The sequence below is a fragment of the Plectropomus leopardus genome, chromosome 6 (assembly GCF_026936395.1).
Source record: "Plectropomus leopardus strain MGB_pleo_1.0 chromosome 6, ASM2693639v1, whole genome shotgun sequence".
In the NCBI taxonomy this organism is placed as follows: Eukaryota; Metazoa; Chordata; class Actinopteri; order Perciformes; family Serranidae; genus Plectropomus; species Plectropomus leopardus.
The window spans coordinates 1,952,843-1,973,948 of NC_142181.1; the positions used below are offsets into that span (position 1 = coordinate 1,952,843).

Below are 21,106 nucleotides of genomic sequence, written 5' to 3' on the forward strand. Positions count from 1 at the left end.
CATTTTCATATCAACACAAAAAGTAACCGGATAAAGCAACGATGTCGAGACATAAACCAGTTTTAAAGAAATATGTATAAAAACATCATTTTCACGAGGTACAGGGATGAAGAGGGGTGTTTACAGGGTTACTGTTTATTTATTTGCTTATTTAATAAATAATAAAAATGATATTTATTTTTTCCTGCTTTATATCAGGTACAAGGTAGATTTTTTTTGTCATTTTCCTTAAATGTGGTTTATCTTCCTCTTTTTCCTGTAAATAAAATGAAAAATCACAGATATTTAAGTTTGAGTATGTGCGTGTATATTTACATACAGTTTGGGTGTAAATGAATAAGGAGACTATGTCATTAAAATTCAATGATTTATGGAGAAGAGGTGAGATTAAACACGTTTTTTCTTCTTCTCACTCCTTTTCCGAATACGTAAACTAAGTCATCACGTATTTGAGTATTTCATTTGCTTTATATTCTTCATTGTGTGTAATTATTATTATTTTCTGTCTGTTTTTGTGTAATAATTTCTCTTTTTCTCTTATTTGCATGTTAAGAATAAATGGATCAAGTCAAAGGAAGATGTGTTTAACACTAACTTGAGTTAACTGATGTTCAGCAGGATTTTCTGTGCACAGCATATAAGACAACATTACATGCAGAGCAGCTTTTTCATAACGCAGGAGTTTTACTTGGATTAAAATGCAATCAGCACATTCATTACACCTTATTGAAAGCCTCATTGGAATAAATGTGTCTTTACTCGACGTGCTAATTAAGCTGCATGCTGTGAATCTGTGCAGTCGAGGGGCTTTAATTTGTTAGTGGCAAGTTAGTGAATAGAAGATGATTAAATTTCTACAGGAGAAAACTTAAATGCACAACTTAAACAAGAAGGACTCTGTGCAGAAAATTCTATTTGTTTGCACAATTTGTGGAAGATGAAAACGACCCAAAACAAATGTTAACCCTTTGGACACCTGATTAAGATTTGATTTCTTTCAAAATGTGGTTAGAAGGTGATAAGAAACTTTATAAGACAAGGCCAAAAATTAACAAGACATTACAAAAAAAAAAGTTAGAAGAAAATCACTTAAAAATAAGCACAAAACAGTTAGTAAGAAGTAGACAGAGAAAAGTAGAAAATTAACAGGTAAGTGACCAAGAAATGCTGAAAAAAGTAAAAATAAATAAATAAATAAACTAAAAAAAAAATAAATATAAATATATTTCTTCTTTTGTCAATGTGAACTTGCTACACACGGTAAGATTCTCTAAAATTCAATCATTCAGTTTATTTTACTGAAAGCACCAAAGAAGAAGTAATACCGACATCGTAAACAAGAAAGACGCAAAAAAAAGAGAGATTAGTAGATATAGAAGACTATTTAAAAAAAATTTTTTTCAAAAAAGCTAAGGAGAAATGTCCAGAACTACATTCATAATTATATATTTGAATTATTTTACAGAATTATAACATTTTTATATTATATTTTTTATTTTTATTTCAGGTCTTTTTTTGCTTTGTTTTTTTTCCTCTTAGATTTAATGATTAATTCATTTATCTGTTTATTTATTGGCTAATGTTCAGGTAATTTTCTGCACTTTTTACTAATTTCTTGCTAACCTCTTCTTTTTTTGGCTCATTACATTCTTCCCATGTTTTTTTTTTTTGGTTTGGTTGTTGTTTTTTTTAAATTAAAAAAATCCAATTTGCCTAGGTCTCAAAAGTTTAAATAAATAATTTACTTGCAACTCCTGTCTTTGCTGAGCAACAGTTTTGTGTGAAAGAAAATAAAAGTCTGTCCCATATTGACGCATGTCCCAAATAAAGGCCTGCTGAGTTAAGTAATTAATAATGAAATAATACTGAAAATAATAATAATAATAATAATAATAATAATAGACAAAAAAAAACCAATAAAAAAAATAATTTAAATTTAAAAAAAAAAATAATAATAATGGGAAAAAATAATAATAATAATGAAAAATTCAAAATAACAGCCCAAGTTTTCAATGTAAGCTTTACGGTAGCGTGTGAAAGGCGTCTGATCACATCCTGAGAAAAATAAAGTCCATCCAAGTTTGAAAGTGTGAAACATTTATCTGTCAGTGTTTAAGGATGACAGCTGTGACATAACATGACAGAACATGCTGGAAACCAGCATCTAAATTAAAACGATGTAACATCGATCCTTGTGAATGTTGTGCGTCAGTTCAAAGAGTTCGACCACATAAGAACCGGGAGCTGTTTCCACGGCGGCGCTGCCAGCGTTAATGGAGTGTGACGCCCCGGGGATCAGCTGAATCAGTTGGCTCCGGCCGGGCGGCGCTCTTAGCCAGATGAGAGCTGAATCTTGCCCCAGTTTAAGCCTAATTTAACACAGCTCACACTGGTAGCAGGCAGCAGCCAAGAATCTGCATCCACATCACGTCCTGCAGCCTGCAGAGCGACTGTGAACAGCACGGACCCACAGGAGGTCCACGGCTGACTGCAGAGCTCGACCTGTGACCGGGACGGTGACAGTTTGGTTTGTGTGACTCCAGATTCATGCATCTGCACCGTGTTTCTGTTATTCCTGAATACTGGAAAAGTTCTTTGCTGCCTGCTGGAGATATTATTACTTAGCTGCTTACATCACGCATGCAGATATATATGTTTGAAACCTGAGCAGATTGCCAATGAGCAACTTTAGAAAAAATGACCAAATAATTAGCAAAAAGTAAAGTAAAATTATCTATAAACTAAAGAAAAATGAAAACAAGGACATGAACTAAAAAAGTGCTTAAAAAGAATAATTTTACTATAAAAAAATTGAATGTATTATTATAAAATACAATATAATTTAAAAAAAAAAAAAAAGTAAAAACAAACAAATAAAGGACCCGGAAAAAAGTGCTAAAATGATTAATAAATATTTAAAATAATTCAAGGTATGTGATTATGATAATTATAAATATACTTCTAGGACATTTTTTCTTTTTTAAAAAAACAATTTTCCAAATCCACTAATTTACTGAAATTTGCAGAACGATTAAAGTTAAAGTTGCTCATTGCCCTTTTTCAACATTTTTTTAAAAGATCAATATGTTCAAGATTCAAAGGGTTAAATATCTGTAAAGAGGTCTGAACGCAAGAAAAACGGATCTACCTTCTCTCGTCTTTTTATCGTGGTCAAAGGAAACGCCTGCGGACGGGCAGCGAGCGGCTGGTCACACTGAAGCTTCGGTCACATAAAGGGAAGTGAAGGAGACGCTCGACCATAATTGGCCCTTCTCGAGGTGAAGGGCTATCACAGAGTAATGAGAGGACGAGCAGCAGGAAGTGCCCGCCAATTAGGAAGCAACAATCTGCAGCCTTGAAGCGGCGGCCTTTACGCGATTCTACGGACGGTAAAGAGCGACGCGGGGCCCTCCTGCAGATCAGGGAGAACAGGATATAATGGACTTATCTCTCGCTCTCACTGGCAGAGTGCACGCCATCATTACTGAGAGTGAGATTTCCTCCGCGCTCACTGAAAGATAATTGACCTGGAGACGGCTCCAACCGGAGATCTTCGCCATGGTTACATATCGAGGCCTCATTCATCGAATCAAACGGCCGGCCAGAGGAGACACTGAGAGCTCTGTGAACTCCTCCGTGAAGCTCGCCTTGTTCTTCCACCCAAAAACACCACCAATCCGGATTTGTCAAATAGCGCCGCTCTGTCAGAGTGTGACACCAAAAGCCACCTTTCTTTCTGCGTCCACATGAAACGAGTTAGAAAAGATGGCAGTCGGGCAGATTCTGTGGCGTTGTTAAGATTCGCTGGCGGACGTCGTTACATGGTGAGGTTTATTCGTTTTTTAGTTTATTAAGATCCACATTATTCTTCCTGAGGCCCAACAAAATTATACATACAATAAAGAACGACAAAATACCGGAAAAACCAGCGTATCCAGCGTGAAAAAAAAACAAAAGGTACAGAAAAAAAAACATCAAGCGAATATCGGACTCCTGCATGAAAGTCTGGGGTTTGTTGGACCCGCCCGCCTTACAGGGACCTTTGTGCTCCTTTTATTACGTCATTTCCTGCAGCGTTTCGACCTGATGCAGCGAATCATGTGATTGTGACAGGTTCTGTCCGGTAACGTTCTCACCGCACGACCACGTATCCTGCTGCTGTCGCGGGTGCCGTCCAGCCGTCCGCTGGTGTATAATTACACCGTGAACAGTTCTGTCCGGCGTTGAACGTGTTCGGACAGAACCGGTCTCGTGTGCATGAAACACTGAAGGACAGCGTCAGGTAATAACGCTGCTAATAACAACACGACAGCGCTTATAGGAGGGCAGGTGGGGAGGTCGATGGATCCCGCAAACAACCGACTTTTGTGCAGGAAATTGGCATTCGCGTCCTGTGTGGATACGTGCGTTTTTCGGGAAGGGGGGGTTCTACATCAATGTATTAAAAATTCTGTGTTTCAAGTTGTATTTTAGTTCAGATGGATCAAACTGATCTGTTATTTCATCCTTCAGTTTATGGATTTGTTTGTCTGACTTGGCAGTGTTTTTTAAATACCACAAAGAATATACTCGATGTATCGCGGCTTCCCAGCAAAAGTTTGGGTTCGAAAAAAATGCTTAAATGCAACCATTGAATGTTTTAGTAACATTTTCAGTGGCAAGTTTTCTTTATGTTCCCAGAACGTTCTTTTTAAAGTTTGAGCAACATTCTCTATAAACCTTTAAAAAATGTTAATATTTTTATTATTATTGTTAATATATAATATGTGTGTAATCTCAGTCCTCAATAACATTTTCTGAATGCTGCTTTGAAAATGTTCCCCTTTTTCTATATTTTTAATTTAACTTCCTTATTTTATTAAATGTGACAATAGTGTATTAAACTTTATTATATAAATTTATTATATGGCAGTAGCTACTTTATTCAACTTTATAATTTAATAATATAATTTAATAATATTTAATGGCAGTTTATTCAATCATGTTGTATTTTAGTAGTTAGCATTAGTTTAAAGAACATTTGAAGATATTGAGATATATATAGTGTATCGTAATATAACCTTGAAATATCACAATATTACTTTACAACCATATCGCCCAGCCCTACTCTGCAGTTTACAGAAGAAGAGAGAAAAATGGCAACAGGAGCAAAATAGTGGGTCACACATCAGAAGCAAAAAGCTGGCTCACAACTTCGAATTTTGAAAAAAGAGACGGCGTCTTTGAGTAAAAATCTCTGAATGAAAGCACAACATGAGAATCGGAGAGCGGCTGAGAGGAAGCCTGCAGGAATAACGTGTGGATTAACGGTCAGATCTAAATGAAGTCGAACCGTGAGAATCTGGGAGCACAGCCAGACCTTCTCTGTACATTTTCTTCAAACTCTTTGCTTCACGACGCACACTGATTGCCTGAGGAAGTACAATTCTCCGTCCCATCGTGTTTCTTTCATTATTGCTTGTGGCAGGAGGGAGGGGGGGGTTATCCACATGGCCAATTTACTGCTTTTAGCACGTTTCCGGGTGAATTTCCATTTAAAGTGAAACTTTGTGTTCAGCCGTTTCAGCGTCGGCCTGCAAAACCACAGCAACGACCTGTTTTACAACTTGTTCATGTTACAAATGTGTTACTAATATTTAAGTTGTGTCTGTGCCAACTAGTTTGTGTCAAAGTGCACATCAACCTCAGGAGCTGCATTTAACCCTTTGAAAACACAAGGATAAGGAAACATGCAACTTAACAAGACATGGTCCAAAAATTAGTAAGAAATTATTTGAAAAATTACAAAAAATACTTTAAAATATGCCAAAAAGAATGACTAAATAAATAAATGAGTCAGTAAGTAAATTAGTAAATAAATAAAATGCATGAAAGCATAATTTAATTTAATTTTAAATATAATAATAAGAAGAAGAATAAGAAGAATAATTTTCTGTTTTTTTCCCTTTTTTTATTGTTTTTTTTTTCTTTTTTTCCTCTTTAAAAAAAGAGTAATAATAATACTAATTTCCAGGTCTTTTTCTTGTCACCTTTTACTAATTTCTTGCAATGTGCGGGACATTATCTGTCAAGCTGCTCCCTGCCTTTGTTTTCGAAAAGGTTTCAAGGGGTTAAATAGCTTGTAAAAGGCTCCTGAAGCACAAGAAAACTGATGTTGATCCAGATTTTAAAGAGTTTAGTAGAAAAACTCAAGATAGTGTGCTTTGTTTACCTTTAAACACAGACATCCCCACAGACGGACTTCTCTGCCATTTACATCGTTCTCTTACTCTGTCAAACTACAGAGCGCCTCACATCCCAGCGCCCACCTGCTCTGACGGCTGACGCACGACGTCAGTGAAGCAGCACGTGACGGTCTCACAGCTGTCACAGAACAGATCTACACTGCAGAGGAGCAAAAAGTACCACCTTTCACCCTCCCGTGTCTGTGAAAACGTGAACGCCTCACACACATCTTCATCCCCGACAGCACAGACGATCTCGACTAACAGCACAGATTCAGATCAGTGTCATCAATCCAGCATCTGACCGAACGTCTCCTCCTGAGATATGACGCTCAGAAAAGCCAGAAAAGGGTTTCTGCAAAACATGATGTCACAGTGAAGTTGACCTTTTGGTTATAAAATCTATCAATTTTATCATTTTATCCTATTAGACGTTTGTGTGAAGTTGATCATAATAAGCGTATTCATTCCCAGCCCATTCTCACGACAAACTTATCAAATAGCGCCGCTCTGTCAGTGCTTTTGGCGTATAACCACGATGCAAAAAGCCAAAAACATGCTTTGTGAAGTCAGAGTGACCTTTGACTACCAAAACCTCAAGAGTTCATCCCTGACATCAGGAGCGGATGTCTGCGCCAAATTACGTTTTGCTCAAGTTTTGCACAAATCTGTGATGGAACCGGTGTGGTTCAGAGCTGCACTGCCTGCAAACACAAACCGCTGCAGCTCTCAGTGAACACAGCTCGCCTCCCTCCCCGGACATTTAGACACCAGACCAGCCAGCGAAGCCACCGGCACTGCGAGCGACCCCACGCAGCCGTCGCAGCGCCTCTTTGGCCTGCTGCCGAGCCTCTGAGCCTCGGAGCCTCGGAGCCTCGGAGCCGGCTAACAGCTCCATACATCAGGCTGTCAGGATGCTGAACTCTCTCCCCTCTGCCTCCAAAATGTCCCACCACCCACACCCACACACACACACACACGCACACGCACACGCACGCACACACACACACACACACACACACACACACACACTCACTTTGTAAAAAACAACAAAAACTGCATCTGAATACCTCTTCTCTGGATGATATATTACCTTTTGTGCAGTCTGTTTGTTCTCTTTTGCACAATACTTGTTATCAATATATTGTGTCAGCAGCCCCAAAGCTACCAGGGAACGTTACCACAACATTGGCTAACGTTACCTACGTTATTTATTGATGGATAGATTGATTGATTGATTGATTGATTGATTTTTGCCATTTGCAGGACATTTCTTGGAAAGTTACTTTTTGTATTTTTTTCACATTTTTGAAAGAAATCAAACCAATCAGAGCCCAGCGCTTTAAACACTTGTGAAAGGCGTCTGAACGCAGCACGAGAAAAGCGATGTCGGGGTTAAACTGGTTTCCTGAAGAGGCTGAAAGGAGATCCGAGCACACGTTTAAGGATTTAACCGAATCACAGCGGGGGGAGGCTCGCTTGTCAAGGGTGAAAAACAATGTTAAAAAGTTTGGTAATTCCACAGATAACCTTAATTACCTCGACTTCCACCCCAGAGGTCCCCGGAGAGTGAGGCACGGCTCATATTTCTGTTTGCAGCTGTCCTTTTATCTGCTGCATGGCGGCAAATGATAATGCATTAGGAAGTATCACAGGCAGGACACCTGAGAAGACATTGTTTGCTTTGATTATGGGCACTTTGGTGCAGCTGATGACACTCGGCTCTGCCGCGTACCCATTATCATCATACCCCTAATCACAGTAAAGAATGCTCTCTGGTGCTGGATATCTGTATTATAACACAACACAGAAACTATACGAGCACGGCTAAAGATAGAAAGCTGCAGTTCAGCTTTTATTTATGAAAGACGGACAGAGAAGAACTGCCTCTCACTGTAGGAGCCATTTAGCATGTGTGTTTATTTTCTATTGTTATGTAGTTTAGTTTGGTGTGCAAAGATCATATCTGACTACGTGATGCAGGTCTTACAGTCTATGGCGTCACATCGAGCGTTAGACATAATTATTGGGAAAAACGTGGCATACGTGAAGCTGACCATCAGTCACAGCACATTACAGCTCTGATGTCATCCAAAATCTCCCCACCCCTCCATCAGACGCCGTCATCTCAGCACTCACTCCAGGACTCCAGGCAATTAGCAAGAGCTGCCATTAGTGGGACAGATTAACTTTCCAAAATGTGGAGTGAGAAGCCGCCATTTAATCAAGCAGCAAATGACCTGATTAAAAAAAAAATCACAGAGCAGGTAGAGGGCAAAACATTTTCGTTCCACCCGTGAGTCACGCCAACGTGCGGAGAATGAAAGCGGCTCGTGCCCTGAAGATACGTGGAGGAAGGTCAGGTGAGTGCCAGACTGAATGAAGCTCAGCGCAATCCCAGAATGCCTTTCAACACAATGAACTGGCTTCAGATAAGACGGCGAGGAAGGAGAACATCACTCAGAAACAACGGGCGACCACGCCAACAGATGACCTTTTACTCAAGGCGACATGAGACGCAGGTCCGTCCCTCAGAGTCCAAACAGCCGGCAGGTCAGACTGAATATCAGGTCATCAGGATCCTCACTAACTAATGCCGTAACGTTCATCCGTCTTCCTCGAATCCAACACAGAAATAACTAAGGACGCACCGATCCGACTTTTTCAGTCTCGATACCGATATCGAGACTTTGTGTATCGATTGATACCCGATACCGATCTGATACTATTGTTGAATTAATAAACTGTATACCTCACCGTGTAGAAGTGACTATAAGCATCAGGCTTGACTTGTTTTTCATTCATTTGTTATTAAAATAACAACAATAAATGCACCGGCAGCAGAGACGGCCGTCAAACTCGAAATAAAAAGGAGTCAAACTCAAAACTAAAAATAAACTAATATTTTTTTAAAATGTTGCAGCTGAAACTGAGAATAAATAGGTAGCTTAAATAACTTGGTCAAACAAACAGACAGTAATCAAACTTATTTGTAAATATTTGGTGAAATACAGGAAATAAAAATGAAATCCAGCAGCTGACCCTGAGAATAAACGCTGGCGGTGTTCACACTGACAGCGTCGTGGCTTCTGCAGAGCTGCCTGCTGCTATGACGTCTATATTTCACATTTATGAGCATAAAATCCTCTCAGTTATGACGTCATACAAGCTGCTGCATTGTCAACAACATGGCCCTGCAAATATTTCAAAATAAAATGCCTTTTTAACAACAGCTGACGGGATTCAGTCCATACAGACATTGTCAGAGGGCTTTTATTTTGAAACAGAAGCAAGAAAAGTTTGAGTAAAACAGACATCTTTGTAATTCCTCATTTTTGTGACTTTAAACGGGTCAAAGATGGTATAAAGTCAATGTTACTTTTAAAACACCATTTAAATTGTATATGTCTGCTGACAAACGCACATGGCACGTGGAAAAAATGACGAGTCACCGTTTCTCTGCGGCTGACGCGCTGCTCATGCAGGCAGTGTGGAGGCTCTGATTTGTTAACACAGGCGCCAAAAAAGAAACAAAAAAAAACAGGTTCAGCGACGTTCACATGCTGCTTCAGAGTGCAAAGTAAAAAACTACGTAACACATCATTTAGGCAGCAGCTGAGAGGGAGACGCATCTCCCAGTGCTACGAGCCAGTCAAACAGGACACTTTAGCCTTGGAACCACAGAGGCATTCAGATCCTGGGATGAGACGTCTCAGTGATGCTGCAGCAGAAACTGAGAGCGAGCTGTTGCGGTTTGGCCTGGAGGATCCTGGAGGGGATTTGCCACAGGTGATATCAGGGGAGAGGAGGCACTGAAGCAGTTAGATCGTGCATTACAAATCTCTGTAACAGGTAACCTGTTCTCAAGGAGCTCGGCATTGTTCCACATGACTCATCGTGCATTTAAATGTCTGTATCTGCCCCCTCTGGTGACAAAACCCAGAGTCTGCTCGAGATTCGAACTGTGCAGCATAAACAGACTAACAGATGTGGTTCTTACCTCACTGTAATCCCATCACTCCAATCCTGGCTTCCCTCCACTGGCTTCATGTCTGCTTTTGAACTGATTTTAAGATTTTACTGATCACTTTTAAAGCATGTGTGGGTGTTGCCCCATCGTGAAGCCTCAGATCCTCAGGTGAGGAGATAAGGCTGCAGAATCAGTGACTTCTTTAAATTCACTTCTAAAAATGTAAAGCACTTTGTAAACATTCTTATTATTATTATATCATCATAAAAAGTCTGGCTGCCTTTGGATCCTAGTTGTGCACTTTGGTATATTTCAGATAATAACCTGTTGCACAAATTTACTACATTATATCTCACACATACTGCACAGGACAACTTATAAATATAAGATAAATTATCTCAAAACACTGAATAATGCTCCACGTTGTGCCACCTGCTGGGCAGTAATAGTAAATCCTGCAGTCAGGTTGGCTCAGGAGGTTGAGCGGGTTGTGCACACATGAACACTGAAGACGTAGAAATGTTAGAGGTAGTCTCATGACAGCATTAATCCTGCAGAGTGGAGAGCAGTTGTCTCTCCTCTTTCATCCCTCACTGACCTTCTCTGATTTGTTCCCTCTCATTTCCACCGAGAGCTGAGCGGAGAAAACTGAGGCGCTCGAGTATTTCAGCCTCATTTAAACTATTTCCGATTCTTGCTCACTGCTGCGCTTTGGAGTGGAAGCTCTTCTGTTCAAAAGGTATTTCAGATATGAAAAAGAGAAAGAGCAGATATACTAAAAGTCTCTGTGCTTCAACTAATGAAGGCAGTGAAGGGATGGACAGTTAGAGACTGATGTGCTGTGATGCTCTCATTACTGCAGTGGAAAAGTTTCAATAGTTCCCATCACACATCTGCACAAAACTTAAGCGATATTTTCAAAATGTCGATAAAACACCATTGCAAGATGACTGAGTTTCCACTGAGTGATGTTCTGTGACTTCTCTGGTGATCATCCCAGTAACCATGGCGATGGATGTTCAAAACATCAGCAGCTTTATTTCTATCGCAGCCACCGCAATAGCCGTCATTATTTCCAATCCAAGGCCACGTAGGCGTGTTATGGAGCCATGATGGAAAGAAGAGCCCCTTATATGTGGGAGCTGATAGTCCACGATTTCACAGAGGAATTGTGGATTCAAAACTTTCCGATGATCCGCTCAACTTTCTCAGAGTTATGTGATGCAATAACAGCTCTTGTAGCTCCTGCTGCATCATGAGGGAGCCAGTTCCTACTGACAAGCACATAGACACAGCATCATGTGACCAAAATCCAAAAAAGGGTTTCCATTGCAGTTTTGCAAAATATGGCTTTTTCAAATACCGCCTCATGTGAGCCTAAACATTTTTTTTTAGATGGGAGTTTGTGAATTATGATGTTTGATCTTCAGAATCAGATAAAATCAAAATAAGAATGAAAAGCAGCTGCAAAGTTAAAATAACACAATTCAAATGAGTCTTTCTTCAATACAGAATTTAAAGTTTGTAAACTGTGTTTAGGTCAAATCACTGTTATGCTGACTCATTCAGTTGGAGAGCAGAAAGACAAAAGTGACCTCACTACTTTAAATGTTCAGCCTCAGTGCCTGCCTCAAGTTTAACCTCCAACTGATTAGCTCAGCATCTAGGAATAAATTAGCTAAATAAATAAAAAATAAAAATAAATAAAAGGCTGTAGCGGCTGCCATCTCAATTAAGGTGACTCAGCATTTGGCCCAGGCAGAGGAAATGGTGTCGCGTCTGATCTTCAAGGTGAATTTATACGGATTTGCTCCCACACTCACATAATTCTGACTCAAGGCACCCAGAAAACCATGTTTCCTCTGAAGGATGAAATTTAACAGACACTCATAGCTGCAAAAAGACCATCACTGACACACACACACACACACACACACACACACACACACACACACACACACACACACACACACTCGTCTCAGAGAAAGCAGCCTGTGTGGAGACAGACTGGATGACCTCAGCGCCCCGGGCCACCTGCTCCTCACTGCTCACCTTAAAATCCCTCAGAAAGCTGTGAGGGATTTTACACACCGACTTAAATTCTGTTTCAGAAACAGCATTTAAAGCACTTCAGTACAAATGCTTTCCCAAGAGGTCATTTTCAAGTCTGTAGCTGGATGAATTTAAAGCAGGACACCAGAAACGCTCAATAAAGCCTCGGTAAACGTGGCTTGAAATAGTAAAAATGCACATATCATATCAAAGTTGAGCGTCTCATTAAGTATCTCCAAAAATCTGAGTGGGAATAAATGTTCCGAGAACAGCTCATTTTGACGATAACAGCATTTCTCTGCGCTGTGTGGGCACCTTTGTCAACTGTCTCCATGACGACAGCCACGGAGCAAAGCGTAGTCGGCGTGGTGCAGCTCCGTCTGTTCCAGCCCTCTGACTCTGGCTGCTTTCCTAAATCCAATCTGACGCTCTGCACTAAAATGAGAGAGCTGCGGAGCGCTCTGTTTCTCCATGAATTCACTTCATCTGACGCTCTGCTGCTCCTCCTCAGACAGAGCGCCCAGAGTCGCTGTGACGCTCACAGAGAGCGGCGCTCTGGATAACCGAACGGTACAGTCCAGCAGCGCTGCTAATTTACCACGGTCCAGTCTGTGCCAGAGTGTGCTCCGGCAATCGGTGTTTCTGAACGCGACCTCTGAACTTTCAGAATCAGAGGAATTAAAATAATACATTTTATTTTACTGCTTTTTTTGCCACATGCTCACTGGTTCTGTGTAACGTTGGTAAAAACCAGCTAACAAACACAAAGTGAGCTGAAGACTCGTGTGGTAACGTTACATCTGCAGCACCGAGGAGCATTGAGGAGTTTTACTTTGGCATGTTAGTATCTACCAGCAGCTGACTTTTGATTGTCTTTATTACGTGATATGGATCTGGGAAAACCAAATCAACCCAGCTTCAGGAAACTATGAAAAAGCTAAAATGACAATATTTCAAATTTGGATTGAGACCAATGTTTGATCATTTTTGGTGCTTTTATATTATGCATGTAAGACCCTAAATTACATATTTAAAAAGGTTTTTGTGATTTGGGTTCCAAGAGGCTTTAAAACTAAAGAAATAATGCAAACAGTGATCCCAGGAATAAACCTCTTCACTGAGGTCATATTTACACTTTTAGCACAAACTTGATCTCCAAAGTGGCCCCAAAGAGAGACACTAACACCCTCATCTGTTTCCTTATTTTTCTCTTTCTTCCTTATTTTTCTCACTTCTGAATACTCAATTCACCCCATCAGGTTATTACTGGGCTTATCCAACACACACACACACACACACACACACACACACATACACACACACACACACACACACACACACTGACTAAGTGTGTATATGTCACTATGTTAGATGGCTGTGTCATGTTGATGGACGACCTGGGCAGGTCTGAGAGAAGGCGAGAGAGTAGAGGTATACAGATGGACGGAGAGGTCGTCATGGTGACTTGGATATGCCACACAACTAATCGATTGTTGGATAGAGAAAAAATGCACGTTTTTTCTCGACTGCCACAGTGCGCTCTACTTGGTTGTGTTGTGTTTCGTATCGTGTCACAGAGATCGACATTAACACTTACGCAGAGCAAGTAAACTCCAAGCATTACGCTTTAAACAGGACTTCTGTTAAAAATTGTGACAAACTGGACACTTTAGAAGGGACCTTTGGAGTTTACGATGTCATATGAAACAGTTGCTGACATTAGATGTAACGTGTAACGCTTTCAGAAGCTTTGTGATCCAGCCTCAAACTGCAGCGTCTCATTGAAGCTTCATATAATTAATCTGTGGTGATCAATCTGACACTGAATGTCTTTTTGTGATTATCTATCCATTTTCCCATTAAAATATGAGCTGAAAAATGTTAAACTTTTGGTAAAATGCTGCACTCGTCACTGCAAAGACCAACAATCACAGTAAAAGTACTCGAAATTATAAATACAGGATTGTTCAGCTGGGAAAAGATACACATGGCTTTGTCAAGTAACACCAGCGATGGTCCGACCAATTACAATTTGGTTGAACAATAACAAACAAACAAACAACCAATGGACCAGAAGACCACAGCCATAGCACACACACACACACACACACACACACACACACACGCACAGGTATATACTTATATACAGTATGAGGCCGATACTAACCAGTTAAAGATGGAAGTGTTGAAGAAAAAATGCTTTTTACGTGAAAATGCACAAAAGTTGCAAAAAAAACAGCCTTTCAGCACCACTGTCAGTGTGCCTCCTCTCCACACACACACACACACACACACAATGGTGTAATCCATTCATTATGATGACCCTCACTGACATAAAGGCCTAACTCTAACCCTTACTTTAATCCTAACCTAAGCCTAACCTGAGCAGTAAGAACAGGACCAAATCTTAACTTCCCAAAAGTGTCCTCACTCTGTGATTTAAATGTTATTGTCCTCACAATGTAGCAAATACAAACACAAACAAATCAGTGTGAGAGCCCTCGTCCCCTTAACGCATTGCCTTGCCCCTTACCCTAATGTTAACCATCACAAATAAAAGCCTTGGACCCTACAGAAGTACGCACACACACACAAACAGAAAGTAGATTAAATGCACAAATATCCCAGTAAAACCACAGTTTTCAGACTGGACCCTTTCTTTCTGATGGAGTGCGAGGCTCGTCTGAACATGTCTTGGACCTCTAACTGCACCGGACACACAGCAATAAACTGACATGTTTCTTTTCATCAGACTCTGGTCAGCAGCTGAATGAAATTAACTCCTTTAGAGACGGTCTCTACACGTCCCATCAGACTGGCTGAGTTCACACGGCGTCGCAACAACAGCACCAGGAAATCAAACCCACCAGAGAACCAGTCTGCTTCAAAACTCACACAGCAGCACTGAGCTTATCGACGCGCTTTGAACGTTCAAAAGCCCTCACACACAAACACAGCAGCCCAGAGGACTAAACTCTCCAAATGGTCTTACCTTGCCAAACTGTTCAAAATATTGCTTCACGTCTTCAATTACTGTGTTGGCTGATAATCCTCCTACAAATATTTTCTTTGTTCTTGTGACCATCTGGAGGGAGGAAAAGACAGAAAGAGAGAGAGAGAAAATGAAGGAGGTTAGCAACATTTCACACAACACAATAACGACCGTGAAGCAGCAGGTGTGTGTGAGAGCGTAAAGCAGGGGTCCACCACGAAATCTGTAACCACAGAGACTCTGGACGTGCTGGACGTACCAAGGAAGCAAAAACTGGACAGTGAATATGAGACATTACCGATCATTGAGTTTAACAGTAAATGAAGCGCACTTGTACTGCGTCTGACCACTAAAAGTGCTTTCATCAATTCACACGCTGACGGCAGAGGCTACTTTTGGGATTTCTAAACACGCTGGTGTACCGTAACACCATAACACCGCTCAAACCTGCCCTAAAATAAACCTATAAACACAACAGCAACTGACGTAGTACGAAGAGCAACAAAAATCACGGATGGTGGGAGGACGTGGAGGTGGATGGGTCAAACAAAATCAGACTTTCATCGAGGAGACCACACTTTTTGTCCCGTGTGAAACGAAAAGCCAACATTGTTTTAATGTTACGTTATGCTGCTTTTTGTGGCACAATCCTGGCTGGAAAAGAAGGAATGTCACAGTAAAAACACTTTTTTTGGCACTATCCCTGCGGAGAAAACAGCAACGGATCGCAAAAGGACACTTTTGGGGGCTAAAAAGCGCTGAAAAAAAACAGCCACACCTGTTATGTGCTTCAAAAAATGCTGAAAAACACAGCTCTGACTCGCTATATCATGACTGTTGTCGTCGAAGCGTCACACCATCTACCGTCTTCTGATGACACCATCTCTGCTCATATTCTGCATCAGTTTAGAAATGTATATATGATACATTAAATATCCGTGGTTTGTAGAAATGTACAATGCCAAAGTTTTCTTCTGGAGACTGGGCTGGTGAGTCCGGGCACTGCTGAGTTTTTTGGTGCGGTCAGTATGGAAGCAGATATCACACCTGTTCTGTCTCGGCCTCTGCAGGGCATTAAGGGCGTCATATTTCACTGCTGAGAAACTCTATTAGCTCATTTGGTGGCTAATACCACTGCTGGAGCCAGACACCATTCGTCTTAATGATGAGGATAGCCACTGCCACTGTTATGACTGCAGCTACAATAAATAGCCAACTGGAGAGTGAGCGGGGTGTGAGTGCAGCGAGGAAATGAATTAAAGTTCTCCATATTGCAGCAGGACAAACAGTCACCATGGGACAAATATACGGGAGGCTTTTTACTACATTGACATAATTACCAGCACAAGGACTGTCACTGAGCTAGTGTTACTGCAGAGCAGGATGAGATTAAGGCCCACTTCAAAGGCTAGAACATCATTTCTGTAGAAAAAAAATAAGCTTTTGTTGATTTATCTTTTAGGGGAAAAAGATGCTCTGAGAGTGGAATATTATGATATTATGAGTCATTAAATGAGCTATTCTTGACCAACACATGACGCTGACATGAAGTGGTGCATCTTGAAAAATGATTGTCACCAGAGAGTGAACCATGTCCACCTTGGACATCCAAAGAGCTGCAGCACCACAATTATTACACATTTCACATTTCTAGCCCCACTCTCAGATGATAACAAAACTAGAACTTTCACCTTGAAGTGAATGGCTCTGCACACCAGTGACGTCGTACACACCGTCTGCATCCATGTCTGTGAAAACACGGATGCTCCACACACATATCCCACCGTCCGTCATTTCAGTGTCAGACACTGATGCCAAAAGCTATTAACAGCAGAGTGAGGTTTTTAACGCGGCCGGACGAAACCTTTCACAGTGTTCAGGTACGCCATCGCTTGGCTGGACAGCACCGAGTGAGGCAGTATGATGCGTAGACCGGCAGCATCAGTCAAAAACGTGGCCAAAATCAAAACTATCGTGGCCATATAGTACGTGTTAATCGCTGCTCACTTTCTGTATGAATATGGAGCCAAATGATGTTGTTTTCTGATCCTAAGCACCTGATTTGTTGACATCCTGGCATTGGTTGTATCATCCGTGCAGACGCAGGAGGATACCTGGAGTGTAATATGCAGACGCAAAGTCACTGACAAAGCAGCGGTAAGTGATGACTTATTATTCACCTTCACGCCCTTAAGACTTTCTCACTCCTGAGAAAGTCTGCTTAGGGACTGAGACTGGGTTGAATTAGCACTTTCTCAGACATAAATTCAGACCTAAATGCAGGAGCATGCATAATAATAAAATTAAAAGATAATTATGAGGCGAAAGACAAAAAGTTACAAATTAGACATCAGCATATCACATGGAGATTAAGTCTGAAAACAAAGACAGACTAGACCCCATCTGCTGCCAGGGTAAAAAAGCAAAGTGAGCTTAGTTACAACACAGTCCTGCACTGATGGTCTAACACAATAATGCAGTAAGGTAGGGCCGGACGATATGGAATAAAGTCTTTTCACAATATTCTTTTTTATATCAGGTGATATTGATATATATCACGATATAGATCCAATCACTGGTGTTTCTAAATAATTCAAAGTCTGATTAAAGCTGAAACTAACACAAAGTCGTCTGTAGAAGTCTAAAGAAGTCAACCTCTGCAAATGTGTCTGTTTCAGCGCTGTGGCTGTCAAACACTCAGCTGTTCTACAGTCAAAGTCCTTCACTGCATTCGGTTCTCCGCGGTGCTATTCTTATTATCATTGGCTGTTTGTGTTGTCTGTCAAAACATGGCAGGAATGCGGTCTATCGTCATTCTATTGACTACGTCTCATATTTCAATGGAGGAAATGTTATTTTGCGATTGATATCGTAATCGTTTCATCGCCCAGCCTTAAGTAAACGGAGTAACAGCTGTAGCTGTCTGATTCCAGTCACTGCTGCTCTTCCTCTGTCATCTGTAGCTGACCACATCCATATACATCGCATCAGGCAGCAAAATGTCATCTTGATAACTAAAAGTTTCATATACAATCCTCTCGTTTGCAGCAACCGAGAAGGCTCGTGCAGGAGCACCAGATGCCAGGAGGGGCTACCTGGCAGTGCAACAGAGGGGGGAGGTCGCCAAAATCCCACTGCTGAGGATGCCCGCTCAAACTGTGAAGAGTCATGGAGTTTCTTACTAAGATCTCAGCCTTAAAAGCTGTTTGATGAGCTGTTTTACTGGAGAACACAATACATTTGTTGCAGCCGGTGACTATTTCCTTTCACTTTAAATTTAATGACAATATTTCTTTTGTGCTTTTGTCTGACTTTTTTTTTTACTTCAATGTCTGTTGACAAAAGTTCACCTGAACCTGAGTGAGACTGTAACTGGCTGAAATGACAAAGCAGTCGACGGATGGAAAGGAAACAACAGAGGCCTTTATTTCTATATCTTCAGGATTCTGACACAGCATGAACAGCAATCAACTGTTACAGACTGTCCCTCAAGAGAAAAACAATATCTCTGACTAATACCTGCAGAGACACACCTGACTCTAGTCTTCCACAGCTGGAGGGTAAGTTAGTGTTTGAACATGAGAGGCTGCTGTTTCTCTCCCATCTTCCCCCACTGTATAAACCATGACCACGGTTATTTCCTAACGCTAACCAAGTACTTGTTGGGCTTAAAGTTACCCAAACCTTTACCACAGGAGCGTTACCGGCAGCGTTCAACCTGACGCTGTGCAGCTGTGCATCATCAGCTCACTGTCACTCCGAACTCGTCAAATAATGCCTCTCTGTCATTAAGCGACCTTCCACGTCCGACTGGAACGCAGCTGCATGGCGTCAGAGAACGTGGTCAGACAGGTGACTTTGTTATTATATGCTGACTGACGACACTGCGACCACATGCGGCGTCCACATGCGGCCCGCACAGGCGGCGTCACGTGAGAACGCAGCCATCATGTGCACATGAAATGCTGAAGGATAATATCAGGTAATAATGCTGCTAGTAACCATGTAATATAAGGAGCGTGAGTGCGAGAGGTGGATGAATCCCACAAACAGCCGACTTTTGTTCAGTTTGCTTCCCATATGGATGTGTGTGTTGTTTTTTTTTAAATCTTACCATGTGCCTCTTCTGCCGAAACCTAACCATCCGTGACTTTTTTTTTTTTTTTGCATAATCCCAAACATAAGGATCGTGCAGCTTTCTGCATGCTGTGACATCACGGGAACAGGCTGCATCATCCTACCAAGTGCATTTGTCCACATCACCGTAACGGCATCCCGGAGCGTAAACAGAAGGATACATAAAAAGTCATACGTAGGCGCAGAAGGTTACTCATCATGTGACGAGTTCGGGGTGAGAACGTGTTGGGTGCACCAAAACAAAACCAGCTCCAAACATCTTTTTTTTGACTCAAAGAAGGCTGAAACAAGCATTACCCCAAACACTCTACTACCTGTCACAGCTTGTTGCTCAGAAGACATTAAAACACTGTTGGCACAAGCAGAGACATCGCTGCATCTTTCTGCAATCTTGACAAGTTAAATTCCCACAGTGGGTCCATGAATATAAAAGGTGCTCCCGGGAGGCAGGTGGAGAAATGAGAACAGCGCACGGCATCGGGCAGTGATGGAGAGAAGGTGTTTGTATTTCTGCTGAGACGGGGAGCTCGGCGGGAGATTAGGTGAGAGGGGCGAGGAGTGGGGGAGGGGTTATTCTTCCTAATGCTGATGCTGCCGTTTTGGCCTCCGTCAACTTTCATTATGGACGAACTCCATCATTTTTCCCTCTGCGACTCCATCCCAGTGTCCCCTGTGCTAACGTCTTCCCATGCTTCTCTGAGAATGTCACCTGTCATGGCTGTCCATGAAAGACGCTCCCCCCCCCAAACACACACACACACACACACACACACACACACACACACACACACACACAGATGCTGGCTGCTCAGGCTGTGAGGTGCTGATAAAAGGCCGACCACAATAGGAGGGGAACAGGTGGGCCATTTCCACCGTGCATCAGGCGGCGGAAGAAAAGGCGGTTTGTCATTGAGCAGAGAGGCGGGCTCAGCGCCGCCACCTCCAGACCACGTTATGGTTATATGTCCCCCCGTGATAATGCGCGGGTCTCCAGAGAAGTGGCACATGTATGGCTGAGCCAAAGCACATAAAGGCTGCAGCCTCTCAGCGCCGAGAGCAGGGGAGGACAGTCTGAAGATGGAATACTAATGAATGAAGAGAATACAACCACGGGGGATAAAATGTTAACTGACATTTCCATTAACACAAGGAGGGAAAATCTCTGGAGAGAAAAGACTCTGGGTTTATTTTCTCCTTGTCTCACAGGCGGCGGTGGCGTGGAATAGCTGCAGCGGCTTGGACTAAAAAATGCTGACGGCTTGTTGTGATTCCCTCACGTTGACACTTTTTTGTTTTTTTTTTTTACCTGCGGATCATTGTTTATCTGCAGGCTCAGGATTCAAAATCCACTTGCACAACAAACAAGCAAATCAAGCTTAAAATGTAGTGACTCCATGGGTTCACTAGGCAGGTTTCCATAAAAGATTTGCACAAAAATGAAGCGATATTTTTGAAAATTTGGTGAAACACAATTGGGAGATGATTGCGTTTCCACTGAGTGATGTTCTGCGACTTCTTCTCTAGTGATAACATCCCAGTAACCATGGCGATGGACGTTCAAAACATTAGCAGCTTTATTTCTATTGCAGCCACCGCACTAGCCGTCATTATTTCCAATCCAAGGTCACGTAGGCGTGTTATGGAGCTATGATAGAAAGGCGAGCCCCTTATACGTGGGAGCGGCCACGTATGAGGGATTTCTGGGAGATGTAGTCCATGATTTCACAGAGG

The 21,106-nt window shown here is 41.6% G+C and overlaps 1 protein-coding gene across 8 annotated transcripts in view; it reads right to left on the bottom strand.

Annotated features, from left to right (window-relative positions):
* Positions 1-21,106, bottom strand: part of LOC121943362 (RNA-binding protein Musashi homolog 2-like) — a 133,689-nt gene that overhangs the window by 76,199 nt on the left and 36,384 nt on the right. For all 8 annotated transcript variants that reach the window (XM_088078479.1, XM_088078474.1, XM_088078476.1 and 5 more), the window contains exon 6: positions 15,239-15,331. In XM_088078479.1, the coding sequence (XP_087934605.1) occupies positions 15,239-15,331 (93 nt within the window). The remainder of the gene's footprint in view (positions 1-15,238; positions 15,332-21,106) is intronic.